This window comes from Sparus aurata, chromosome 22 (assembly GCF_900880675.1).
Source record: "Sparus aurata chromosome 22, fSpaAur1.1, whole genome shotgun sequence".
Taxonomy (NCBI): Eukaryota; Metazoa; Chordata; class Actinopteri; order Spariformes; family Sparidae; genus Sparus; species Sparus aurata.
The window spans coordinates 30,448,895-30,476,815 of NC_044208.1; the positions used below are offsets into that span (position 1 = coordinate 30,448,895).

Sequence of the window (27,921 nt, forward strand, 5' to 3'; positions counted from 1 at the left end):
TGTATGTGGACTGTCCTGCTGGCACTCTGTCCTTCTACAGAGTTTCCTCTGGTACGGTGTACATTTTAGGAAATCCTCAGGATCAGGCTTCAGTGTCAGACCTCAGATGAAAAGGTATAAGGTCTCAGGAAAAGCTCTGTCACACTCGCACCAAACAGCCACATAAAAAATAGTCATCGGACCAATAGGCCTAAGAAAAAAAATTGTCACACTGAAGGCATCAGTAACTACGTTGTCACACTGAAAGGTATAAGGAAAAAAATTATCACATTGAACGGCATCAGGAAAAAAAATACCACACTGACAGGTATCAGAAACTAAGTTGTCACACTGAAACGTATCAGGAAAAAAATGATCACACTGAAAGGTATCAAAAACTAAGTTGTCACACTGAAAGGTATCAGGACAAAAGTTGTCACACTGAACGTCATCACACTGAACGGTATCAGGACAAAAGTTGTCACACTGAATGGTATCGGGAAAATCAGTTTCCTACAGAGGTCGCATAAGTACAGTGGCCGACAAGGGCAAATGCGCAGTAACGGCAAACGTTGCAAATACATAAACGATGCAGAACCAAAGACACGCAAAACAACACAAAATGCTGCAAACAACAAAATGCTGCAAACAAAGAAACGATGCAGAACCAAAAATATATATATATATATATATATATATATGTATATATATATATATATATATATATATATATAAATTACACAAAAGACAAAGAAAATATATATTTGACCTATTTTGGCCATAAGTGGTCGTATTGACCGCGCATCATTTTGCAGGGTCTCATTAACAACGAGACTCCACATTTATTGTGCTTCTTTGCGAATTTACTTGCAAGTTAATTAATCTAGTTGTATAGCCTGGTTGGCATGCGCAAACAGCGTGCGGAGCAGTTCGGTGCTGAAGAGATGCAACTCTGACTGTGTACCAGGGAAATCCGAGGAAGAATGTCCGCATCTTGAGCACCGTGCACACAGGTGTGGGCACCTTTAGTGGGGCGAAGGCAAAACCAGAGTCTGTGATGTAATATAACAACACCAATACTGTGTGGACGTCCCGGACCAGATGGCAAGGGCGTACTCCGTCACAGGCGGTATGGAAGATGGCCAGTGGCGGTCTTCTATAACATCCTCCTCGACCTGGCTGGGATCAATGCCCGCATCTTATTCAAGGAGCACCACCAGCAGGAGAGCCTGGAGGAAAGTCCTGCAGCAGCTGGCAGAGGAGCTGAGGGCAGAATACATGGAGGGGAAAGCAGCCGCGGCAGTCGGCACATGGTGGGCAGCAGCGGAAGCAACCACCGCAGCAGCAGACACGGAGACGGAGGCAGTGCCGGTGTGAAAGAGCTGCAAACGGAACCAAACCTCGGACACTTGAAATGCCACAAGCCCGTGTGTGGTGACTGTGAGGAGAGCGGAGGTAATCTGCAGACTGTGACCAGTGATCACAACAGCTCTTTTTTGTTTTAGATCAGCTCCTTTCAAGCTTTTCTAGTATTATTGTTATTATTATTATTTTAAATGTTAAAATAAAATGTTTCATAATCAAATAAGTTATTTTTAATTGTTAATTTTCTTGTTCTGTGTTTTCTCTATTAAAATCTTGTGGAAATATATGCAATAATTACAGTTTACTATGTGCATGATATGAATATTGATAAATGTATAATTAAGCGTGTTAAAATGAACATATTGGTGTTATTTCGGTTTTTTTTTAAATATCATGTCACAATGAATGCATTCGTCACTCAGTTGGGTATTTACATGAGAGATTATAGAGTTTAATATCTAGCGGTCACAATGACCGCTTATGACCGTTCTAGTAGAGTTGGAGTTCAGGCCCTTCTAGTGTTAACAAGAAGCATTTTGCTTATGCAAAAAAAAAAATTAATAATAATCTGTTTAAACCAGATATATTATATTGAGGTTTGTGTCGTTTTGGTTCTGCATCGTTTCTTTGTTTGCAGCATTTTGTTGTTTGCAGCATTTTGTTGTTGCATGTGTTTTGCGTGTCTTTGGTTCTGCATCGTTTATGTATTTGCAACGTTTGGCCGTTACTGCGCATTTGCCCTTGTCGGCCACCGTACTTATGCGACCTCTGAAGGAAACTGACTTTCCCGATACCATTCAGAGTGACAACTTTTGTCCTGATACCTTTCAGTGTGACAACTTAGTTACTGATGCCGTTCAATGTGATCATTTTTATCCTGATACCTTTCAGTGTAACAACTTAGTTACTAATGCTTTCAGTGTGACAAGTTTTTTTTCTTAGGCCTTTTGGTCCAATGACTATTTTTCATGTGGCTGTTTGGTGCGAGTGGGACAGAGCTTTTCCTGAGACCTTATACCTTTTCATCTGAGGTCTGACGCTGAAGCCTGATCCTGAGGATGTCCTAAAATGTACACCGTACTCTGGCTCACCTCCACACCTTCAGCACCACATTCACTGAACCTCTCTATCCTGGGTTCTGTTTCTGGTCACATGATGCCTCGATGTCCCTGTGTTGAGCATAGGAGGGAAACAGTTTGTTTCTCAGCAGCTGTAATCTTCAGTGTATCCAGCAGATGGCAGCAGCAATCCAAAGTTTGGTTGAATTTTTCATGTTTTTTTCTGTCTTCACTACATATTTGTCTTGTACAGCTGATGGTTATTGGTCTGCGTAGGCTATAAATAGTTCCCTTACATTTCAGACTTGTGTTGTTCTTTAGCATCATGCTAACATTTGCATTCAGTTTTCAAAGGAGAACTGAGTTTAGCAGTCTGATGTTGTGGTAAGATTCAGCTAAGCTATGAGCTCATTACTATCGTTATAATGTTGAATGCTAACATTAGCATTTTATACACAGTCACAGCTGACAATATTTTTTTCTGAGTTTTAAAAGCTTTCAGTTGTTTTCTTTTCTTGAAAAACGTTCTTGAAATATTTAAACTGTTTCCCAGAAAATTTTAATATTAATAAAAACGCAAAACAACTTTTACATTTGTGTGTCTTAAATATTTAAAATGTATTCCAGAAATGTAACTTATTTATATTTCTACAATCTCAAGTTCAGAAAAACAAATATTTATTGTTCAAAACACTCGATCAAACACAATTTTTTACAAATATACACATTTTCAACCAGGAGGGAACAGACTGATCTCTGCTGACATCTCAGGGTTGTTTTTTTTTTTTTTTTTTCAGTCTCTTTGACGTCTCGTTCGGTTGGTCCTCCAGCAGCAGGTTACTTTGAGTTGAAGACAGAGTCCCAGTCCAGAGGTTCTGACCCAGCTGCAGACTCGGCGGTCTTTGGGATGGACGGGAAGAAGGACTGCATCTTATGTCTGAACTCTGACAGCTGAAAGAAACAAAGAAGAAACACAATGAAGAAACTACAGATGGGGAGAAAAAAAACCTGGTAACTAAGGGCTCTGAAAATGTTGTTTTCTCCCCTAAATGTGTCATTTTCCTTGTTTCCAACCTTCAACAGTCACTTCACTGTTAATATAAAGTTATTACACTCACACCTCAGTGTATATAAAGTGTATATATGTTGTATTTATTATTATATTATTATAATAACTGTAATTACAAATGTTTTATTTAGCGTTTGCACTCAAGGTGCATTAACATATTTCTGGGTTTGTAAAAGCAAACAAACCATTTGATTCCATTAACCTTAATTTTATATCAGGGATCTGAAAACATCTTAAACATATAATGTTCAAGTTTTTCTGATTTGGGTGAACTGACCCTTTAATTAGCCCAACGTCTGATCTGGAGACAGTTTTAGGACCACTGAAGTTCTTGAAATGTCAAAAACATTTTAACTTTATTCCTAAAATGTTAGTGTTTTTCTTGAAATGTTTAAGGTTTATTGTCAAAATGCAATTATTTTTCCTTGAAACTAGATTCCAGCATTACTTTATTATTCTTATTGCGGATTTCAAATGTATTAAATTTACTGCACAAATATTTCAACAACACTCCAGAAAGTTCAGAAACGTTTTAGAAGAAAAAAAATGTACTTTACTTTTGCAATTTCCATTTTTTTTTACTTAAAATTCATTCTTGAAATATTCTAAGTTTATTCTCAAATTTTTACAACAAAATATTCTCTCTTTTTCCTCAAATTCTTTCAATTCAATCTTCAATCAATCTTTTACTTGAAATATTATGACTTTAAACTTTTTTGCTATTTCACAGTTTGTCTCTAAAAATATTTCAACTTTTTAAATAAAGTTTTACAAAGAAACTTTTCAAAATGTTTCATCTTTGTTACTAAAATTCATCTTCTTGAAATATTACACACATACAACAACTTTACAACTTTAAAAAAACACTACTTTTTTCCTTCTCTATTTTGACATTAGAACTTTATTCTTTAAATTTTAAAACTATTTTCTTTAGAATATTTCCGCTGTACTCTTGAACTCACAGTGGACCTTTGTGTTCTGGCTCGTGCAGGTTCAGGTAAACATGGTCTGATGTGTGACGGCCTCTCAGCATCGAACAGACAAAGTGCTGCAGATACGTACGCTGTGAACTCCGAGGACTTTCCACACGGTGAAGCTGAGCAGACCGACTCCACACCAGGCGTACAGAGAGCCCCAACCCAGAGCTCGGAGCGCCAGAGAGGCTCCGCTCTCCGGGACCGCCGCCGTTGCCATGACACCCTGAAGAAGAACCAGAGACAAACGATTAGCTGATCTCAGCGCTGCAGGTGATACAACTTCATTAAGTATTTCCATTTCATGCTGCTTTACACGTCTACTCTCTATTCTAAATAATGTACTCTATTACATTCATTTAACTTAGAAAACATAAATACTTAGCAAAAAAAGGCTGCAACAGTTAAGAATCTGAGGTAGGAATGTAAAATAAAGTTATATAAAGTTCTTAAAATGTCTATTTTCAGAGCTTACGGGTTCAATTAAACATTTTCAGTGTCACACCTGAAATTCAGCAGTTTGAAAGAACTGAGCTGATGAACAGAGACAGTGAGTTTCTTTTGAGGAAAGATAAGAAATGTGATTACATTTTATTTTATTAGCTGCGTCCAAATAAAAAGGTTTTTTTCCTAAAATATTTTAACTGGAACAAGAATTGACATTTATTTTTCTCAAAATTTGGCAGCTTTTTGAGAAAACTGGAGGAAAAAACCACAAATATGTTGTTGTGAAAAAATGAAAACATCTTCCGTATTATGAAGGACAAAAACTGTCAATGTGCAAAAATAAAGTAGAATTATTGTGATAAATTGCCAAAATTTTAAGAAAAAGACTGAAATTCTTTGAATCTCATGAGATGAAAAACTTTCATTTAGATGCACCAACAACTAATTTGTGTGCATCCAATACAACACTTTGATTACATTTCTAAACAAATTAACGGGAAACATTTTGAGAAACAAACAAAACTTCTTGGAATCTAGTTAGCAGAACAGGCTCAGCAGGCTCGAGGTCTTCTGAGCCTGATTTTGTAAATCTGATCAATGTTGTCAGTGTCCACATACTTCTGGCCACATGGTGTAATAACATTAACATGTGGCTCAGACATTTTTCATTCCTCGAACTGTTTGACGTGACGCGCTCTCCTCCTCACCACATGAAGCTCCACATTTAATCTCATTTCACATTTTTCTACTTTTATCTGGGTCCTCGGGGCCGAGACAAAGACGAGTCTGTGACGGAAATAGAGTCCAGAACAAGTCGACCATTGAGACTCAACTCCTAGTTTATTCTGACACAACCGTCTGCGTGCGTCATGTTTAATCAGCTCCGGTGAGCCGCCGATAATCACACAGTTCCAGTTAACAGGACGGTTTAAAGGCGTGTCGAGAAGTTTCATACTGAGTTTCTCCTCTGGACTGTTTTCAGATCGTCCGCTGTGTCGAGGCGTTTTCAACCGGAGGGACAGCTGACGAGCCCCAGCTGGGTTGTTAACTTCCACTCATTCAATCGGTCGAAACTCCGAACAAATGCTGTTAGCATCGTTAACATCCCTCGCACGTAAAAACCTTCTGCCAATATAAATCTGTCGTCCATCAGAGGTTCAATAAAAAATGTTATTTCAATTTTCTTTCTTAAGTTATAAGTTACTTTGCAGATTAAGATGAATATTTTTTATTATTTAGCATCAAAACTGAGATTAGTTCAGTTTTAAATAAATTTATTTCATCTGCAATCTGACAAAAAACACCAACACTTTAGTGTCGACAAGTACAAGAGTGAAAATATGAGAAAACCAAAAGTAAAAAAGCGTTTTGATTGTACGATAGAAACAGGGATCAATAAATGGGTTTACAAATGTTTTTATTATTGTATGGATTAAAAGACCAAATGAAATAATAACAAATTGTGTTTAATGAATTATAAGAAAGATTTTCAAAGAAAAAATTAAACCATCAATAAAAATGTCAAATTAAAAGGAATCTCAACACTTTTAAATTCCATGATTTATTAATTTATTGAATTCATGAATGTGTTTTTAAATGACATTCTTATGAACGGTTTATGTTGTTTTTGTAAATCACTTTTTGTTGTCATGTTTTGTTTTCGTCCCATCGGCTCATTAAAAAATACCACGGCTGAAAAACAAGTTCGAGAAGAGAAACAAACTTATTTTATGACATTTCTGCTCCTTTCGTAATTTTCCTACTGAGAGAGCGTCGCAGCAAAACAGGAAGTCACACAGAAAGTGTCACAGCTGACGTCTAATACCTGACGTGGTTCATTAACTTGTTGTTGACCATCAGACAATAATCGCTGTGACAGTTTAACACGACTGTAATAATGTTCAGGCTGGAGACCTTATTAAACCACCCTGGACTTTTTTTCTTTGCCAGCGCCAACGTGGAGCCAAATCCTGCGATCATCCCTGCAGACGCCACCGTGGTCAGGAACGCTGCACCTGCACACAGAAAGTCAGGTGAGCCACTCAGGAAAGATGCTGCACACTTCAGAAAATCCTGAGTGGCCTGCTTCATAAATATAATATTTTACAAATGTGATTTTGAATGGAGAAACTAGTGTGTTGAGTCTGAATGTGAATTACAGCTCAGTTTCAGAAGCTCAAAACACTGTGGCTGCTTCATTACTTTAATGATGCAATAAAGGGAGATAACTAAAATAATAAGCAAAGAAAAGATAAGAGGAATATCTCATTACAGACAACCTGCTTAAACCAGATGTACTGTATACAACTCAGATTTATGCACAAGCTCGATAATGTACACTAATAACTTACCGAGCAACATTTACATTAAGATAATTGTATCCAGCCGAATTGAACAGAAGTGCCTAATGTTTAAGAACAATCATTGCTCATAATTTATATTTTCTGCAGAATACTTGGTAACCACTGACAGCTTTTAACTGTAGGATTTCTGAATAGAGTTTGGTGTCGCAGAATGTTTGCACGACTAAGTAAGAACGTCCCCAAGCAGAATGAAACTACAAATCCATCAGCAGTCACATCATATATTTACAGGCTGTCCGGCTTTAAGAAAAACTACGGACACATACAAATGCCTGATTTTTGAGTGGAGTTTGGTGTGGAGGAACAGAGGAGCAGACAGGTCGACATTGCTGTGACCTCAGACAGGAAACAGCGACAACAAACAGCTAACTCTGCTAACAGCTACAGACGATATGAGCTACGAGCTAACTGCTAACTTGCCTTTTAACATCTGCAATTTGGCTTCTCCGTCTCGTTCTGCTCCTTCGACCACATTCACAGCTGTGTTTTCACGAGCCGCTGTCATGTTGCTTCAGTCCGTCTGCCTAAAGTCACCGGTTAGAAACAAGCTAGCGCGGAACGTAAACGCGCTTTTTCTTAAAATCAAATATTAATTCGTAAAAATAGAAAATGATGATCTGCAGAAGTTCAATGTAAGTATGAGTTGTTATTGTGTGTAGAAAATACTGCGCTCTTTTTATTTCACGATTTGAAATCGAGTATCTGGTTATTTTATTCCGAGATGTCGGAGCGAGTTTCTGCGACGGAACGAAGGAAAGATCGTCTATTCGCTCAGAACACTATCGAGGAACTCATTAGGAGGTTTCACTCGTTTCATAAAACTAGTCGAGTTTGCCATTAATCAGTTTACTAACTACAAACTGAATCAGCAGATTAAGTTAAACGGGACTAAAATAAAATAAAACTGTTATCAAGTGCAAATGGGTGATTTTCACCTTATTGAGGACATGAAGCACTTGTGGTCAAAATGAGTATCACAAACATTAACACTTAAAATATATGTTTTCCTCTTGTTGTCACTCGGAACCACATAAGAGAAATAAACAATCTACTCTTGAAAAAATAAGTCAGCTCAGTTTGTGACTCAGTTTCACACATGAAAAGAAATTCTATAAAAAAATGTGAGACATAATCACAGGAGATATTTAGAAGAGTCTCAGAAGGTGGAAGAACAGATTTGTATTTTTTTATCTCACCTGGCCCTCGGGGCTTCCGTACATTTTCCGCTTCCTGTGCCTCTGCAGAGTGATCCCTCTGTTCAGTGGAGGATCTGTGCAGCTCTGCGGAGGATCGGGATGCTCTTCACGTCCTCCTCCTCCTCTCCTCCTCCTCCTCCTCCTCCTCCTCCTCCTCCTCACCGACACAGACCCTCTGATCCTTCAGTGCCGCGGCTGTCTCTCGATCCGGACCCGGCTCAGACCCGGTCCCGTCCGGCTCCGGCTCGGTTCTCCCGGGGTTTGAGCGCTGGATGACGTGAGGACGCGGTTTGGGGGCGTCGTGCTGCTTTTTAAGGATTTTGGACCCGCGCGCGCGTCTGACCACGAGTTGGTGTTTGTTTACGAAATATTACAAAATAAAAGCGGAAGATTCCGGATCGGAAATGTCGGCTTGGTTTTTGTCGCGGCTCCGGACAGAACCGGACCCGCGGGTTCACCTGGGGGGGCTGATGGACCTGTGGAGAGCCTGAACGCACCGGCAGCACGCGCACAGCTCTGTTATCGCTTCATCTCCGTCAGTGTTCACCTGTCCGCTCACCTGTGAGGACACATGTCTCAGATCCACCATGTGTCCCTGGACCAGCACCAGCACCAGCACCAGCAGCAGCACCAGCAGGCGGGTCAGTACAACCAGATCTGCACCCGCAGCAGCAGCGGCTCCTGCGCGGAGGGACCGGAGCCGTCCTGCCCCGCACACAGGACCCGCACCCCCCGCAGGAAGTGGCAGGTGTTCCCGGGCAGGAACCGGTTCTACTGCGGCGGGAGGATCATGATGGCGAGACAGACCGGGGTGTTCTACCTGACCCTGGTCCTGATCCTGCTCACCAGCGGCCTCTTCTTCACCTTCGAGTGAGCACACACACACACACACACACACACACACACACACACACACACACACACACACACACACACACACACACAGGCAGGCTCATGTGTTTTGGGGGGTCCAACACGTTGGTTGGCAGTTAGAGGGACCCCACAGGTACAACCACACATCTCTCTCTCACACACACACTTCAGTATCACACAGATCCGGTGATGATTGTCTGTCATTCACTGCAGACAGGAAGTGCTAACAGCTGATTGTTGTTATTATTATTTTGGTGTTTTTCATCAGTTGACGTCTGATCAGCGACGACTGGATTGTCACGTTTGGCCGAACTGTTCCTTTAATCCCTCTGATTCTGATGTGTGTAGTTTCCTCCTCGGACAGAGAATCTGAAGTCTTCAGCTCATTAAACTCCCTCAATGCTCAGAAATGTGTGACGGACTCGATGATCTCTGTGTCCTGACGAACCTCCGGCTGCTTCCTGCAGAGTTTTCTCTTCACACAGAACTCGATCAGCTGAAGGTTTCACACAGAAGCTTCGTCAGAGATACATTTACGAGTGTCAAATCTGTGAGAAAGTTGTTTCTCCTGCTGATGAGTCGAAGCTGAATCTGAACTTTACTCTGCTGCTGCGTCCGTCCGTTAATGTCTTTTTCAATCGATCTGTTGATGAGTTTCTTGATGAATTGATTTGTTCAGATCTCTTCACCCAAAGATGTAACAAGCTGACGTCTCAGAATTATGACTTCATTCTTCTTAAAAGTGACTCAAACTGATTAATTGATCATCAGAATAGTTGCTGAAGTATTTAATAGCTTTAATGGATCAGAACACACTTTGAAGGTTCAGATCTGACAGTTTCCACAGAAAATTAATCACCGGTTCTGATAATTAATGTATTAACTCTGTAGTGTTTAATGACCGTTATCAGGTTTAAGTTTTTACCCATGATGCATCACGGTCAAAAGAAAAAAGTTCTGTAAAAGTCCAGAATCACAAAAATCACACAGGAATTTAAAATATAAGAATGAATAAAAGGTGCTGACTTTAAACTAAGATTTTTAAAGCTAATAACAAACTAAATGTTTATGTATCAACAGAAACAATCTGCTGAACTCTGAGAAAAAAAAACAAAGGAGACAAAACAGATAATTAACAAAAGAAAATATTGTTCCTGCCAAAAACAAATTATTATTAAACCAAAAAAAGCTTCTGCGGTGTCTCTTTTCCTTTTTTCTGACATTTTACAGAATAAAAATGTAATTAAATAAACTAAAGCCGCAGATATAAAGACATATTTATTTTTCCTTTTTACAGAAGAATTCACTGATCTTTTCTAAAAGTTCTCTTTGAATTTCAAAACTGGACTGAACAGATTCTTTGAGCCTCCAGAGACGTCTGAATTATTTTTATTTTCCTCCCAGCAGCCCCGGAGTTCCCCGTTTCTATGGTAACCGTTTCCTTGCTGCTTATGTCACTACGGTAACAGCAGGAGGAAGGTGAACCTGAGATTCTTCAGGTGTTAGAAATCTGCTCAGCACAACTGGTGATTTTAATTTCTCATGTCATCAAATCATTGAGATCCTGTTTCTGTGTGTGTGAGCAGACGTTCGAGTCAGGAGCAGTTACAGCCAGAGACCACTGTTCAAGACGGCGTTTCAACATTTGTAAACATGAAACCAATGTTTTTTTGTGTGTAGGAACATTTTCTAGTTGTGTTGTTGGTGACAGAAATGTTTATTTTTGACAAGACATTACGACAAAGCAAAAAACATGACAGCTGTGAAGCCAGAGACCACTGTTTGAGACAGCGTTTCAACATTCATAAGAATGAAACCGCTGGATGTCAGTAAAATGTTCCAGCTGTGTTAATGCAGACGAAACCAGGTATTTTTAATGAACAGAACTAAAACAGGACAGCTGTGAAGCCAGAGACCACTGTTCAAGACGGCGTTTCAACATATCTGAGTGTGAAACCACTGGATAGTTTAAACAGGTAATGTGGTGACAGAACCAGGTACCTCACCAGACCATAAACACAGTGATGTCACAAAGTAAAGTTTGACTTGAACCTGATGAGATCTAAAGTTCAACGCCAACATTCGAACGTTCAGATATAAACGAGTGTTTCTGTCTGCAGTTGTCCCTTCCTGGCGTCCAACCTGACCCCGGCCATCCCGGCGGTCGGCGGCGTCCTCTTCGTCTTCGTGATGGGGATGCTGTTCCGGGCGAGTTTCACCGACCCCGGCGTTTTGCCCCGAGCCACGCCCGACGAGGCCGCCGACCTGGAGAGGCAAATCGGTAACCATGGAAACACACAAACACACACACACACACACACACACACACACACATATATTCGATATTTTCTACTTCTTGTGTTTATACTTTAACGTCCTCAGTGTTTCTTCACTCAGCATCAGGCTGTTGGACTAAACACCAGCAGCCTGAACTGACCAATCAGGGCTCTTGTTGTCTCCACATATAAACAGAGGACGCCGCTGCGGGTGACCGCTCTCCTCAGAAATATAGTTATAACAGCTGTAGTGCACTGTTCCCCTGACTCCTCCGGGCCCAACTGGGCCCAACTGGACCCAACTGGGCCCAACTGGACCCAACTGGGCCTAATGTTCACAGTTAGCATGTAAAGATGTGTGTGTTCAGACGTGTGTGTTCAGACGTGTGTGTTCAGGCGTGTGTGTTCAGATGTGTGTGTTCAGATGTGTGTGTTCAGATGTGTGTGTTCAGACGTGTGTGTTCAGGCGTGTGTGTTCAGACGTGTGTGTTCAGGCGTGTGTGTTCAGATGTGTGTGTTCAGATGTGTGTGTTCAGATGTGTGTGTTCAGACGTGTGTGTTCGTGTCATCTCTTAGTTTTGCGCTGTCACAAATGCATCTCTGCGAATCGTTTCCACAGAAACTGAACGTCACAGTCGAAGCTCTGATCTATTTTCAGAGAGCTCTTTTTATTTCCTCTTCTTTGTTTATTTATTTATTTATTTTCTCGGCGGATGCAGAGTGTGTGGAGCGAAGGAGCTGTCAATCATCACAGCCGGGGCTCGGAGGACGACCAAATATGGGCGAAGGAGCTGGATGTTGTGGAGGAAGGATGGAAATAGAGGACAGTTGTTTATTTCTCTGCGATGTGTTTGCTGATGGAGGTCAGGAATCTATTCAGTGACGCACAGCTTGAAACAGCTTCCTGTCTGTAAAACAACAGTGAAGACGGACTAAAACGTTTTGGTTTTGCAGCAAATCTTCTGGTTCAGTTTCAGTGGATTCGACGCTATCTGAAGATTTGCTCCTGATGCAAAATGATTCCACGTCAATTTTTAGAGCTGTCGTCACTACACGGAGGTTAGCTTAGCATTAGGTTAGCATTTCCTCTTTTGAGTCTGAGCCTGGTCCAGAGACCTCGTTAGTGTTGTCAGACTCAGCATCGTTTGTTTGTTCTTCTGCTCAGGATTTTGTGTTGTGCTTCATTTGTTTCTTTGTGTTTTATTTTCAGATTCGACATTATTTACTTTGTTTGTTTGTTTGTTTGCAGATGTAACTAGCTAGTTAGCTCAGTTAGCCGTGCAGCTAGCAGTCTGGACAGTGAGCTCTGGAAGTCTTTACATCAAGTTGTTCTGAGATGTTGATTTGATGCAGATGACATGTTTGTGATTATATACTTGAAGGCTGTCGGCTGATTGTCACATTTTTCAGGCTGAACTGTTTCTGTAGGAGAAAACAGAAACAAAGCAGTTATTTCTTCATGCAGTTTGTGTGATTTGTGATTCAGCTCCACGCCGACTTTCTTCCCAGAAGGCTTTGCAGCTGTAAATCCTGTGTGCTGAGAAACTCCATGAAATTTACAGGCTGCAGTTTATCTCAGCGAGCAGAAACGCTCTCGAGTGTTTACAGCCCTGATTGTTCAAACACTGAAGGTTTGATTAGGTTAACGTGTCTCCTCGCTGTGAGAGACAGATGTGAGGAAGGACGCACCTGTGTCTCCTCCCTCCTCGCTCGTCTCCTCGCTCGTCTCCTGATCTTTCCAGATCACCGGCTGCCTCGCGGTCGTCACTGTTAGTGAGTTTGTCCTGAAGGTGGCGCCGGTGCAAAGGTCACTTTCAATCAGAATGTTTATTGACTGTACGGTGGCTGTTTTAGGACATCTCAGACTGTTGAGGCTCAGCTCTACTGAACGCTAATGTTAGCGTTAGCATCATCATTATAAGCCTAATACTGATACTCTTTAGCTTAGCATTAGGTTAGCATTTTGTCTGTGTAACAGGCTGCGTAGCATTCTGAGTCTGAGCCTGGTCCAGAGTCAGAACCGGGTTTGTGTTTTCAGACTCTACATTGTTTGTTTGTGTGTGTTGTCAGACTTAGCAGTGTTACTTCATTTGTTTGTTTGTTTGTTTGTTTGCAGACTCGGCGGGATGCTCCAGACCGCCACCGCGCACCAGAGAGGTTCTGATCAACGGACAGACGGTGAAGCTGAAATACTGTTTCACCTGTAAGATCTTCAGACCTCCTCGAGCGTCTCACTGCAGCCTGTGTGACAACTGTGTGGGTCAGTCTGAGGCAGCGACGTGACTTATTATTATAGTTATTATATATAGTTATTATATATCATTTATATATAGTTGTTATATCGTTATGATGTGGAGTCTCGTGGTTACCAGCTGCTGTCACGTCTCCTCCCTCAGAGCGCTTCGACCATCACTGTCCGTGGGTGGGGAACTGTGTGGGACGGAGGAACTACCGCTTCTTCTACCTGTTCATCCTGTCGCTCTCCTTCCTCACCATCTTCATCTTCGCCTTCGTCATCACTCACGTCATCCTCAGTGAGTAACAGCTCCTCCTCTTCCTCCTACTCAGCCTTGTTTGTTTGCTGTGTTGGGCTCTGCGACATTTATCTGACAGCTTTAGTTACGTTACAGATTATGACTTTGACACAAAACAGAAACAGATTTTTTACCAAACCAACCAAACGAACAAAATAATGTTTTGGAATAATCAGAAGTTTCAGCCGTTTATGAGATCATGAGAAGTCGTCCACAGCTGAGCTTCACTTCCTGTTAGCTCACAAGTTAAAGGACGTTATGAGGACGACTTCTCTCAGACGTGTGATGAATCACGTGGCTGATGAAGCCGACGCTCTGCAGCAGAGTCTCATCTGTGTAATGGACGACAGCCCCGCCCACTGAGCTGTGATTGACAGGCTGATCGATCAGACGTCTGCTGACTCGGCTGCTTCAGGACTTTAACACACAAACCCTGATGAGGACTCACTGTAGAGCACCAGATGTTACTCCAGTCCTCCTCTCCTCCTCCTGATGATATAAAGTCCTCCTCTCCTCCTCCTGATGATATAAAGTCCTCCTCTCCTCCTGATGATATAAAGTCCTCCTCTCCTCTTCCTGAGGATATAAAGTCCTCCTCTCCTCCTCCTGATGATATAAAGTCCTCCTCTCCTCCTCCTGATGATATAAAGTCCTCCTCTCCTCCTCCTGATGATATAAAGTCCTCCTCTCCTCCTCCTGATGATATAAAGTCCTCCTCTCCTCCTGATGATATAAAGTCCTCCTCTCCTCCTGATGATATAAAGTCCTCCTCTCCTCCTGATGATATAAAGTCCTCCTCTCCTCCTCCTGATGATATAAAGTCCTCCTCTCCTCCTGATGATATAAAGTCCTCCTCTCCTCTTCCTGATGATATAAAGTCCTCCTCTCCTCCTGATGATATAAAGTCCTCCTCTCCTCCTCCTGATGATATAAAGTCCTCCTCTCCTCCTCCTGAGGATATAAAGTCCTCCTCTCCTCCTCCTGAGGATATAAAGTCCTCCTCTCCTCCTCCTGATGATATAAAGTCCTCCTCTCCTCCTCCTGAGGATATAAAGTCCTCCTCTCCTCCTCCTGATGATATAAAGTCCTCCTCTCCTCCTCCTGATGATATAAAGTCCTCTCCTCCTCCTGATGATATAAAGTCCTCCTCTCCTCCTCCTGATGATATAAAGTCCTCCTCTCCTCCTCCTGATGATATAAAGTCCTCCTCTCCTCCTCCTGATGATATAAAGTCCTCCTCTCCTCCTCCTGAGGATATAAAGTCCTCCTCTCCTCCTCCTGATGATATAAAGTCCTCCTCTCCTCCTCCTGAGGATATAAAGTCCTCCTCTCCTCCTCCTGATGATATAAAGTCCTCCTCTCCTCCTCCTGATGATATAAAGTCCTCCTCTCCTCCTCCTGAGGATATAAAGTCCTCCTCTCCTCCTCCTGATGATATAAAGTCCTCCTCTCCTCCTTCCTGATGATATAAAGTCCTCCTCTCCTCCTCCTGAGGATATAAAGTCCTCCTCTCCTCCTCCTGATGATATAAAGTCCTCCTCTCCTCCTCCTGATGATATAAAGTCCTCCTCTCCTCCTCCTGATGATATAAAGTCCTCCTCTCCTCCTCCTGATGATATAAAGTCCTCCTCTCCTCCTCCTGATGATATAAAGTCCTCCTCTCCTCCTCCTGATGATATAAAGTCCTCCTCTCCTCCTCCTGAGGATATAAAGTCCTCCTCTCCTCCTCCTGATGATATAAAGTCCTCCTCTCCTCTTCCTGATGATATAAAGTCCTCCTCTCCTCCTCCTGAGGATATAAAGTCCTCCTCTCCTCCTCCTGATGATATAAAGTCCTCCTCTCCTCCTCCTGATGATATAAAGTCCTCCTCTCCTCCTCCTGATGATATAAAGTCCTCCTCTCCTCCTCCTGAGGATATAAAGTCCTCCTCTCCTCCTCCTGAGGATATAAAGTCCTCCTCTCCTCCTCCTGATGATATAAAGTCCTCCTCTCCTCCTCCTGAGGATATAAAGTCCTCCTCTCCTCCTCCTGATGATATAAAGTCCTCCTCTCCTCCTCCTGATGATATAAAGTCCTCCTCTCCTCCTCCTGAGGATATAAAGTCCTCCTCTCCTCCTCCTGATGATATAAAGTCCTCCTCTCCTCTTCCTGATGATATAAAGTCCTCCTCTCCTCCTCCTGAGGATATAAAGTCCTCCTCTCCTCCTCCTGATGATATAAAGTCCTCCTCTCCTCCTCCTGATGATATAAGTCCTCCTCTCCTCCTCCTGATGATATAAAGTCCTCCTCTCCTCCTCCTGATGATATAAAGTCCTCCTCTCCTCCTCCTGATGATATAAAGTCCTCCTCTCCTCCTCCTGATGATATAAAGTCCTCCTCTCCTCTTCCTGATGATATAAAGTCCTCCTCTCCTCCTCCTGAGGATATAAAGTCCTCCTCTCCTCTCCTGATGATATAAAGTCCTCCTCTCCTCCTCCTGATGATATAAAGTCCTCCTCTCCTCCTCCTGATGATATAAAGTCCTCCTCTCCTCCTCCTGAGGATATAAAGTCCTCCTCTCCTCCTCCTGATGATATAAAGTCCTCCTCTCCTCCTCCTGATGATATAAAGTCCTCCTCTCCTCCTCCTGATGATATAAAGTCCTCCTCTCCTCCTCCTGATGATATAAAGTCCTCCTCTCCTCCTCCTGATGATATAAAGTCCTCCTCTCCTCCTCCTGATGATATAAAGTCCTCCTCTCCTCCTCCTGATGATATAAAGTCCTCCTCTCCTCCTCCTGATGATATAAAGTCCTCCTCTCCTCCTCCTGATGATATAAAGTCCTCTCCTCCTCCTGATGATATAAAGTCCTCCTCTCCTCCTCCTGATGATATAAAGTCCTCCTCTCCTCCTCCTGATGATATAAAGTCCTCCTCTCCTCCTGATGATATAAAGTCCTCCTCTCCTCCTCCTGATGATATAAAGTCCTCCTCTCCTCCTCCTGATGATATAAAGTCCTCCTCTCCTCCTCCTGAGGATATAAAGTCCTCCTCTCCTCCTCCTGATGATATAAAGTCCTCCTCTCCTCCTCCTGATGATATAAAGTCCTCCTCTCCTCCTCCTGATGATATAAAGTCCTCCTCTCCTCCTCCTGATGATATAAAGTCTCCTCTCCTCCTCCTGATGATATAAAGTCATCCTCTCCTCCTCCTGATGATATAAAGTCCTCCTCTCCTCCTCCTGATGATATAAAGTCCTCTCCCTCCTCCTGATGATATAAAGTCTCTCCTCCTCCTGATGATATAAGTCCTCCTCTCCTCCTCCTGATGATATAAAGTCCTCCTCTCCTCCTGATGATATAAAGTCCTCCTCCTCCTCCTCCTGATGATATAAAGTCCTCCTCTCCTCCTCCCGATGATATAAAGTCCTCCTCTCCTCCTCCTGATGATATAAAGTCCTCCTCTCCTCCTGATGATATAAAGTCCTCCTCCTCTCCTCCTGATGATATAAAGTCTTCCTCTCCTCCTCCTGATGATATAAAGTCCTCCTCTCCTCCTGGATGATATAAAGTCCTCTCTCCTCTGAGGATATAAGTCCTCCTCTCTCTCCGAGGATATAAAAGTCCTCTCTCCCTCCTAAGTCCCTCCTGATGATATAAAGTCCTCCTCTCCTCCTGATGATATAAAGTCCTCCTCCTCCTCCTGATGATATAAAGTCCTCCTCTCCTCCTCCTGATGATATAAAGTCCTCCTCTCCTCCTCCTGATGATATAAAGTCCTCTCCTCTCCTCCTCCTGATGATATAAAGTCCTCCTCCTCCTCCTGATGATATAAAGTCCTCCTCTCCTCCTCCTGATGATATAAGTCCTCCTCTCCTCCTGATGATATAAAGTCCTCCTCTCCTCCTCCTGATGATATAAAGTCCTCCTCTCCTCCTCCTGATGATATAAAGTCCTCCTCTCCTCCTCCTGATGATATAAAGTCCTCCTCTCCTCCTCCTGATGATATAAAGTCCTCCTCTCCTCCTCCTGAGGATATAAAGTCCTCCTCTCCTCCTCCTGATGATATAAAGTCCTCCTCTCCTCCTCCTGAGGATATAAAGTCCTCCTCTCCTCCTCCTGATGATATAAAGTCCTCCTCTCCTCCTCCTGATGATATAAAGTCCTCCTCTCCTCCTCCTGAGGATATAAAGTCCTCCTCTCCTCCTCCTGATGATATAAAGTCCTCCTCCTCCTCCTCCTGAGGATATAAAGTTCCTCTCCTCCTCCTGATGATATAAGTCCTCCTCTCCCTCCCCTGATGATATAAAGTCCTCCTCTCCTCCTCCTGATGATATAAAGTCCTCCTCTCCTCCTCCTGATGATATAAAGTCCTCCTCTCCTCCTCCTGAGGATATAAAGTCCTCCTCTCCTCCTGATGATATAAAGTCCTCCTCTCCTCCCTGATGATAAAGTCCTCCTCTCCTCCTCCTGATGATATAAAGTCCTCCTCTCCTCCTTCCTGATGATATAAAGTCCTCCTCTCCTCTCTGATGATATAAAGTCCTCCTCTCCTCCTGATGATATAAAGTCCTCCTCCTCCTCCTGATGATATAAAGTCCTCCTCTCCTCTCTGATGATATAAAGTCCTCCTCTCCTCCTCCTGATGATATAAAGTCCTCTCCTCCTCTCCTCCTCCTGATGATATAAAGTCCTCCTCTCCTCCTCCTGATGATATAAAGTCCTCCTCTCCTCCTCCTGATGATATAAAGTCCTCCTCTCCTCTTCCTGATGATATAAAGTCCTCCTCTCCTCCTGGTCGATCTCCCTCCTGTCGATCGTGTCTCGTGTCACTGACCTCGTTCCCTGCTGATGTTGTGCTGCCTTCAGAACCGGACGGTGGAGAATCTGGATCCTCAGGCGGCTTCATCGAGCTAACAAGCAGCCGGCTGTGTGAGACGAACACGTGTCCTCCTCCAACACTACGCTGCTTGTTTTCTGTTTTTAGCAGCAGAGCTATAAAAAGATCCCGCAGAGCGTCGGCACTTTGATGTGAATGTAAAGATCTGTAACTCCGTCTGCTGTGGAGAGCAGCTTGTCGATCCATGATGAGAGAAATAATTCAACTTAATTCATTACAGCGTTAAATTCACTGTGAGCTCCAGAACCAGCTCCTGATCATCCTCCTGATCATCTATCTCGTGCTTTAGGTTCTTTTATTTTTAGCGGCACAGCCTGAAATGTAAAAGTAATGAATGTAGCCGAAACATGTGAACACCAGATATCATCCTGTCAGAAACACGTCACATTTCTTCTTCACTGCTTCTTTATGAAAAATCATCCTGAGGATCCATTTTCAACTTTAGAGGTCTTTTAATCGACATTTAGCTGTTTTCTTAAGTTTTCTATTTTGATCTGGGAAAACAAATGAAAATAAGATTTGACAGGTGATTTTTTGTCAGCGTAGGAAAACATAAAGTCAAAATTATGAGAAAATATTTGTAACATTTGTTCTTTTGATCTGTAAAAGTTTAGTGTTGCTTTTGTTTTTTAGAGAGACGAAGTCAGGAAAACTCTTCCTGGTGATTCATCAAAGTTCATATATGGCCAAATGTTCACGTGTCCAAACCGTTTTTATTGTCTTGTTCTTATAAATGTTTTATAAGCGGAACTCTTCTCTCGTCTCTGCAGGATCAAACCGGACCGGTTTCCTCAGCGCGCTCAAAGACAGTCCGGCCAGATATCCTTTGAGTCTGTCAGCTTCATTTAGACCAGATCAAGTTCATCAATACTCAGATAATCCATACTGCACACTCATACACATGCTGACAGAAACATTTATTGATTGATCGGGTCAGACTTATTGTCTCAGACCAACATCTGTCCTGAGCGACCAGCTGTGATGTCACTTCCTGCTCTGTATGAGACAAACAGACTCCATGTTTCTACTCAGAGACAGAAAGAAGTTCATGTAGAACATTTGCTGAATGAACAAGAAGGTCCAAATAATGCAGAATGAGTCAGAGACAGAGTTTCACAGAGTTTATAAAGTGTCTCCAACTCAACAACTCACTAAACTGACACATTTGTTAAGGGAGTCTGGTGTTGTGTGGACGCACTGCTAACAGACTGGAGTCACATGTGGTCCAGAACACCTCAGGATGTGGTCTGACTGATCAGGTCCTCATTCACACCTGTACTGAGCCGTCCGCCTGTGATTGGCTCACTCAGGACAGGTGTCCTCCAGCGTCCGGCAGCAGAACTCTTGTGAAATCAGTTTTAGAATCTGACGACGTGTTTGTAGAACCTCGTCTCCTCGTGATGAGACTGATGGACCTTCAGGGTCAGAGGTCAGAACTCTGAGTTTCGTCCTCGGCGAGCGTCTCTGCTGACGACTGGAGGATGTTTCCTTCTGAACTGAGTCCACAGTTTGTCCTTGACTCTGCTCGGCACCGTCCTGGAGGTGGTGGTGTGTTTCTTCTCCGTCTGGTCGATTGTCGGGCTGTCGGGGTTCCACACGTACCTGATCAGCTCCAACCAGACCACCAACGAGGACGTGAGTACACAAAACCAGAACTGTGGTCCGGCTGCAGGGGGACCGACGCTTTGTTATCGTGACGGTTCTGATCTGGTCTTTACTTTTCACAACTTTCCTCTCTCTGTTTCTGTCTTGGTCTGGTTCTGGTCCGGTCCTGGTCCAGATTAAAGGGTCCTGGTCCACAAAGCGAGGGAAGGATAACTTCAACCCCTACAGCTACGGAAACATCCTGACAAACTGCTGTGCTGCTCTGTGTGGACCTCTGCCGCCCAGGTCAGTGCCGCCCTCCGTGGGTCCGAACCCGAGACGTCATCCTGGATTTATTGTAGGTAAAGGCCGGTCCAGACTCAGGTCTTTATCCAGGACAGAACTCAGGTCTTTATCCAGGACAGAACTCAGGTCTTTATCCAGGACAGAACTCAGGTCTTTATCCAGGACAGGACTCAGGTCTAAATTTAGACTTTATGTGCGAAACATGTTCAATTGTAAATGTTAAACCAAAGTTCACACAGCCGTCGTGTTTCATCGTCTCGACTCGTCGTCCTGTTGGCGCTCCGGTTTCCTTCAGCTCGTCCCCGAATATCAAACCTGAGCAAACATCACTTCCTTCAGAGCCTCTTCTCTCTCATACTCACATCTCCCCCTCCTCCTCCTCCTCCTCCTCCTCCTCTTCCTCCTCCTCCTCCTCTTCCTCCTCCTCCTGATTCCTCCTGTGTTTCTGTATTTAATGAGGACAGTTTTCAGCTGAGACCTTCCTAGATTTAATTACATTCTTCTCCTCTCTTCCTCCCCCTCTTCTTCCTCTTCCTCTTCCTCCCCCTCTTCTTCCTCTTCCTCTTCCTCTTCCTCCCCCTCTTCTCCCTCCTCCTTCTCCTCCTCGCTGCTGACAAATTAATCATAAAAACAATCAAAGCGTCTCTGCAGCTTCTACAGTTCAGCTTCTGCAGAGCAGAGTCGGATCAGAACCTCTGTGCCATTGATCATCACAGGAGGGGACGTGTGATCCGTCTGTGGACCTCGGCGCCGACTCGCTGCCAATAATCTCTTTATTGCTTTGTCAGAGCAGCTGATTCATGCGGCTTCACGCAGCCGGCAGCTGATTTACTGGGAGCAGAGTTAAGCAAAAATGAAATGAGGTTTGGTTTCTAAAAGTAAATGAACAGATCGATCGATGGACTTTATTGATCCGACACTCCGACCCGGACCAGAACAGTGACAAATAACAAAATACGTCAAAGATATAAAAGCATTAAAGATCATTAAATGTGTGAAAACGACTCGACCTTTGTTCAGTTCTGTTCTTAGATTATCACAAACCTGTCCAACAACAATCAGACCTGAACGCTATAACCTCCAGAACCTGCAGAACCTCCAGAACCTGCAGAACCTCCAGAACCTCTAGAACCTCCAGAACCTGCAGAACCTGCAGAACCTGCAGAACCTGCAGATCCTGCAGAACCTGCAGATCGTTCCAGACCTGCAGGAAGATGTGAGAGCAGAAGGTGGATGTTTGTTTTTCAGGCCTGAACATACGGAAACTGATTCATTACAGTCCGCTCATTAGAGCGAGCAGCTGGTGTGTGTGTGTGTGTGTGTGTGTGTGTGTGTGTGTGTGTGTTGTAGTGTGTGTGTGTGTGTGTGTGTGTGTGACAGCGTGTTAACATGTTGGTTCCACCTGCAGACGCCGGGCGTTCAGGACGGCAGGTGGTGACATCGTCTGCCTTTTTTTAGTGACGACATCTGAGAAATGATTTGAGACGTGACAGAGATTCAGTTCTGTCTGATGACCAGCCGGTTTCAGTAACATGTTAGTAACATGTAAGATTGACTTGACGACCTCAGTAAACAGTTTCCTGGTGAGTTTAAGGTTTCAGACTTCTTCATCACGGCCGACGTCCATTTTGTAAATTACGTTCCCATTTCAATGAAGAAGAGGTTGTTGTGTTAGAGTGTGAGGCGTTACCACGGAAACGCTCTGAGTCAGATCCGGTCAGAACATCCAACCAGGTTCCACCTGAGAGGGTCCGAAAATGTAGAAAACCAAGATGGCGACGGGCGCGATGTTAAATGGAGGCTTCAGAAGTACTTACAAAATACTTTCTTTTCTAGGCGAACTGAAATTCTTCTTCATGTCTCGTGACATCATCAGTGAACCTGATGATAAACAGGCTCAGCTGATATTTCTTCTGCATTCTGTGGAGGATTTTAGTTCATTTTCGGTTGTTGTGGAGACAGAAACTGAGTTATTGTTGTTAATGTGACGACATCATGTGTAGCTATCTGTCCTGTGTTTCATCCGGCTCAGGATATTGAATGTTACAGCAGTTTGATTTCTGTAATTCTGTTTAACTGAATACATTCTGAATACGTTCTTTTCATCTTCTTTGATGTTCAGAACAAATTTCAACCCAATGGAGTGAAGAACGAGCGATGGATGACGGACTTTAACTCAGAGGATCAGATCTGTGTTTGACTGACAGCTCTGTGTCTGTCTGTGTCCCAGTTTGATTGACAGGAGAGGTCTGATCCAGTCCGACACACCACAGACCGTCTCCCAGTCCAACGGGACCGGCGGCGGCAGCTACGCCTCCACTCAGCTCCACAGTCACATGGTAGGTGGAGGATGACATCACTGCTGATCAGAACCGACACCTCGTGTGTTAAATATAAATCATCAGGACGGGAAGAGACTCTGCTGCGGGTCATCTGAGGCACTGAAGCCGAGACATGAACATCAGATGGAACATTGACGACCTCGTTATATAGATACATATATATATATATACATATATATATATATATATATATATATATATATATATATATATATATATATATATATATATATAGATATCACACTAGATTACTATAGTCGTGTTATTATTCATTTGACGACGGTCATCAGTAGACATCTGAACTGGGTGTTGTGTTTTTCATCCACTTCAGGATTATTGTAAGTAAAGAGAGACACACTGCAGACTGTCGAGGTCTTTTATTGTGAAAGGTACAAAAGCAGTGAGTTGTAGCAGAATCAAAGTTTCCTCTTGTTTAATGCTGATTAATCATGCTGTGTGCGTCCTCAGTGTGATCAGGATCAGTGCATCCAGAGCACCAAGTTCGTCCTCCAGGCTGCAGCCACCCCTCTGCTCCACGCGGACCCTGTGGTTCTGGCCCCGCTGCCCGGGAAGACCGTCACAATGGGGGGCCCCTGCGCCTACCTGGCCCCGTCCCAGCCCTCGCTGCCGTCCTGCGGGGGAGACGTCCTCGCCCTGAGGGACGCCGCCGCCGACTCCCACTGCCACCACCACCTCCACCATCACCACCATCACCACCACCACCACTTCGTCAGCCCGGAGGAGACGCCGTGCGGCACGCCGCAGGGCGTCCTGCCCTGCCCCGCCCACCTGCACCTCCACCCACACCTGCCTGTCCCCTCCCCCGCCGCTCTGTACGACCCGGCCAGTCAGGACGCTCTGCACGAGGACTCCGTCAGAGGGCTGGTCAAACTCAGCTCCGTCTGAAACTCCACCATCAGACCACGTGTTTGTTTCCGCCCGTGCTGAAGTGGAAACACCAGACATGTTGTTCTGTGTGAAGTTTGAAGAACGAATAAATGAAACGTCACTCAGGCTTCAACAAAACAGACGAAACATCCGATCTGCTTTGTATTTTGACGATTCTCTGGAAATGTTGTTCAAATCTGTGAGAAATTGAATCGATTCATCTTTTAATGTTTGTAGAAAAAAATTATGTTATAAAAATGGAAATCAGTCAAAGCTCCAAAGTATTTCAGAATCACGTTTGTCAGGTTGAGATCTGTGCTCAGCTCTGGAGTCCAGCTGCTGGTCGTTACAGACAAATATAAAACTGCCAGGAATCAAAAATACAAGAAAAAAACACCAAAAATCGATAATCACTTAAAATATGATTATAGAACAAAACAATTTTAAAGTGATTTATTCCAACCAGTGTGTCGAACCTGGTTCGTCTCCACGTGAGATATAAATAAAGTTCTGTTGCTATAAATAAAACATGCTGAGTGGATTAATAGACGAACGGACTCCAGAGGCTTTTAAACAAAAATAGAACCAGAAGAGAGAGAATAAACAGAACACGAGTCCAGACAGACGTGAGGATTTAAAATCAGGTTCTTCTTTATGAGTGTTTTGTTTTGAAGGTCTGAGGAGCAGGAAGTTGTTTCACTCTCTGCAGGACTGAAGCCATATTCCATCCTGTTCACCTCCTCCACCTGTTTCACCTCCACAGGATCGTCTCAGAGTCAAACTCTGTTTCCTGCTATGAACAACATACGTTGAATCCAGAATAAGCTACTCCGGTGCCAAATGGACGTCCGCCTTCAGCCTCAGTCGGACCAGGACCAAAGTCAGAACGACTGACTCGTTTTTTTTTACAAACAAGTGTTTGACTGAGGCGACTCAGTTGTGAAGTTTTTCATTCTGTATGTGGAATAAAGAGAAGACTGTTATTCTGACCCGCCGTTCATGTTCAGAACACAGAGCAGGACGGGTTCTGTTCACCTCTTTAAAGAAAGTGAGTCAGAAAGCTAATTTTTGAATCAAACACTTTGGGATGTCGACGACCCGACCCACAATCACAAAGTGGAGCTTTAAAGGTGCAATATGTCAGAACTGACCACGAGTCGAAATCCTCCTCCAAACCACCAGGGGGCAGCAGAGCACATGAACTGCTGCTAGCTGCAGCTGCCATTAGCTCAGTTAGCCATGTAGCTAGTGGTCCAGACTGGGAGCTCAGTGTGAGCTCAGGAGCTTTGGACTGTGACGGGCTGCGGCTAGCTGGTTAGCATGCTAGCTTCAGTAAATATCTTTGTGACAAAACACAGATGTCATAATGTCAACACTGATATTTCTTTGCATTTTGTGGTAATTTGTGCAAATTTTTCAATGAAAATTCTTACATATCGCACCTTTACAAGCTCGGTCACAGCAGGATTTTAAAAATGTTGGTTCATTACAGTGAATCACAGCAACTAGCAGATTCTCTTACAAAAGTATTATTATGAAGTTGTTTATTATTTATTGGGTGACTGAAAACAGGAAGCCACCGATCGCAGCAGCTCGTTAGCTTTGTGTCAGCTCCTAAACTGATTAACACAGTGAGTGGACAGAAGGACATCACTCCCTGCTTTTATTCTGAAGGTCCACTTTATTTGTTTCAGTTGATTATTTTATCTTTATTTAATTCTGACACATGACCCTGAGGAGGCATAAACATGAAGATTTACAGACAATAACTGAACAGTTAACAGTTTATAAAAACAAAAACAGATGAAATCTGAAGTTTAGAGGGGTTTGGTTGAACTCATGACTTCAGCAATCCTGGTTTAATTTTACATTAATTAAACTCAAGGATTCATTGATTAATCAACAAAGTAATTAACAAATTGATCAGAAAATCATCATCAGTTGTGTTTGAGGGTAGACTCAGGTGATCTTATTTTAGCAAAAACTCAAATAATTTTTATTTCCCTCCGAGTCCAGCTCACATTAACTGATTATCTATATTGATAGGAATTATTGATATGTACAGCTGTGTATTGAATGGTTGTAGGCCTGATTGCCGCTGCTGGTTTTTCAGGTATTGAATTCTACGTGGTCTTAAAAGTGTTAAAGTTGATGGTGGCAGCTGTCAGTCTTTTACTTAAAAACATTAATGCCTTATTTTTTATTTGATTTATTTAATATAAGATCTGTATCCCCTGCATGACGCTCAGATAACTAAACCACTGACATGCTGGTTTTGAGAAGAAGCTGCTGGGTGCGACCTGTTTGCACCAGGATCACCAGAGCACTGCCTTCTGGGAGTTGTAGGCATATAACTGCAGGCCCACAGTTCTGGAGCAGCTGAAGAAGCAGCAGGTGAACTTTGGTGTGCAGATGTTGACGGGACGCCGGCGGCTGCGAGGCTTCTGATCCTCCTTTTTATTGAATGTGTTGAGGAGACCTGCTGATTGGACGATGGATGACATCCAGTCTGTTTCCATATGCAGTTTAATACGTTTAAAAAAAATAAAAAAAAACACAGATTGTGGTTTTGTGCCAAGACTTTCTCCTCAGACTCCAGCTGTCACATGAAACACTGTGGACTCAATAAAACACTGTTTTTATAGGAGTCTCTGTCTGTGGTCCCTGATGCTGCCGCTGGTCCTCCCGGCCGCTGGGGGCGCCTGTGACGTACATCTACAGGCTTTACAGGCTCTTTCCAGACAGCCAATCAGAGCTCTCGCTGCCAAGCAACAACCCGGAAGCGTATTATGCCAACTTCGCCCGCAATCCATTTAATAACAGCTGATTAGAGGACAGAAAGGAGCTGAAAGTTTCTCCTCAGAGCCCGAAACAAGAACTAATGTAAGGTAGAGCACATCCGCTGATACAGGACCAGAACCACCCAACAGTTCTGACGTTAAACCGGGTTTATTCTGCCGTACGGTGATTCACCGGGACGTGTCCGTGTTGTCCGACATCTTTCAGCAGTTTTTGTGATAAAACCGTTTTTATACCGTGTGTAGCTCACTGTGCACCTGACAGCAGGACACACTTGTCCGAACACTGAGTCAAAAGTGTGTGTGAAAAATCGTTTTGGCGCTAAATTGTTATAATGACAACGCCTTTGTAAACAATAAAAAGCGCGGCAGCGGGAAACAAACCAGTAAGGAACAGAAAAACATGTGTTATAACAAAGACACGAATTGTTTCCAGACACATACAGTCCAGTGTTGATGAAGCAGGATGTGCGGGTCAAATATAAGATTTTAATATGTGGACTGTTTGTGTTTCTGCTCAGTTCTGGAGCAAATTAAAACATGTTGACCATCAATGTGTCATCAGAAGTCAATGCAACAGTATCTTTAACTTCACTGCTCTGTTTTCAAGTCAAAGTTGGACGATGTTTAAAATGAAATAAACCGGAGTTGTTAATCAGAATCAGTTTGCTGCTAAATGCGAACCGACCGTCTGGTTCTATGAGTCGACGACACGTCACTGTGTTCTGACAGTAATGTGTAAAATGTTTTGGCGCTAAATCATCACTATGACAACATGTTTAGATGACATTAGACTATAAAACGTGCCTCAGCTTTAACTACCTGCAGATATCAGCAGGAGTCTGGTGTTTAATGTTGCGGATTAAACTTTACTGCTAACATTTCAACACGGAAGTCAGTTTAACTTCTGTGTCTGTGACGTGTCTTCTAACATGTTACAGTTTGTTCGGATCTCACTTTGTTTGTTCTTTATGTGAAATAAACGTCTTTT

At 43.2% G+C, this 27,921-nt stretch overlaps 2 protein-coding genes across 3 annotated transcripts; one reads left to right on the forward strand and one right to left on the reverse strand.

Moving 5' to 3' along the window:
* Positions 1–3,058: 3,058 nt before the first annotated feature.
* Positions 3,059–7,809, reverse strand: tmem242 (transmembrane protein 242). Of its 2 annotated transcripts, none has more exons than XM_030405376.1 (4): positions 7,676–7,809; positions 6,807–6,907; positions 4,534–4,671; positions 3,059–3,353 (listed from the first exon to the last, which is right to left on the reverse strand). In XM_030405376.1, the coding sequence occupies exons 1-4, from the start codon at positions 7,758–7,760 to the stop codon at positions 3,240–3,242; spliced, it is 438 nt and encodes a 145-aa protein (XP_030261236.1). In that variant the 5' UTR covers positions 7,761–7,809; the 3' UTR covers positions 3,059–3,239. The 2 variants fall into 2 exon arrangements, with proteins under 2 accessions (XP_030261236.1, XP_030261235.1); XM_030405375.1 differs by having other exon boundaries at positions 4,434–4,671; positions 6,718–6,907.
* Positions 7,810–9,022: 1,213 nt separating this feature from the next.
* On the forward strand, positions 9,023–26,774 carry LOC115574099 (probable palmitoyltransferase ZDHHC14). Its single transcript, XM_030405343.1, has 9 exons — positions 9,023–9,321; positions 11,445–11,605; positions 13,717–13,860; positions 13,997–14,134; positions 19,783–19,831; positions 20,545–20,647; positions 20,793–20,902; positions 23,133–23,241; positions 23,713–26,774. The coding sequence occupies exons 1-9, from the start codon at positions 9,023–9,025 to the stop codon at positions 24,148–24,150; spliced, it is 1,551 nt and encodes a 516-aa protein (XP_030261203.1). The 3' UTR covers positions 24,151–26,774.
* Positions 26,775–27,921: the final 1,147 nt, after the last annotated feature.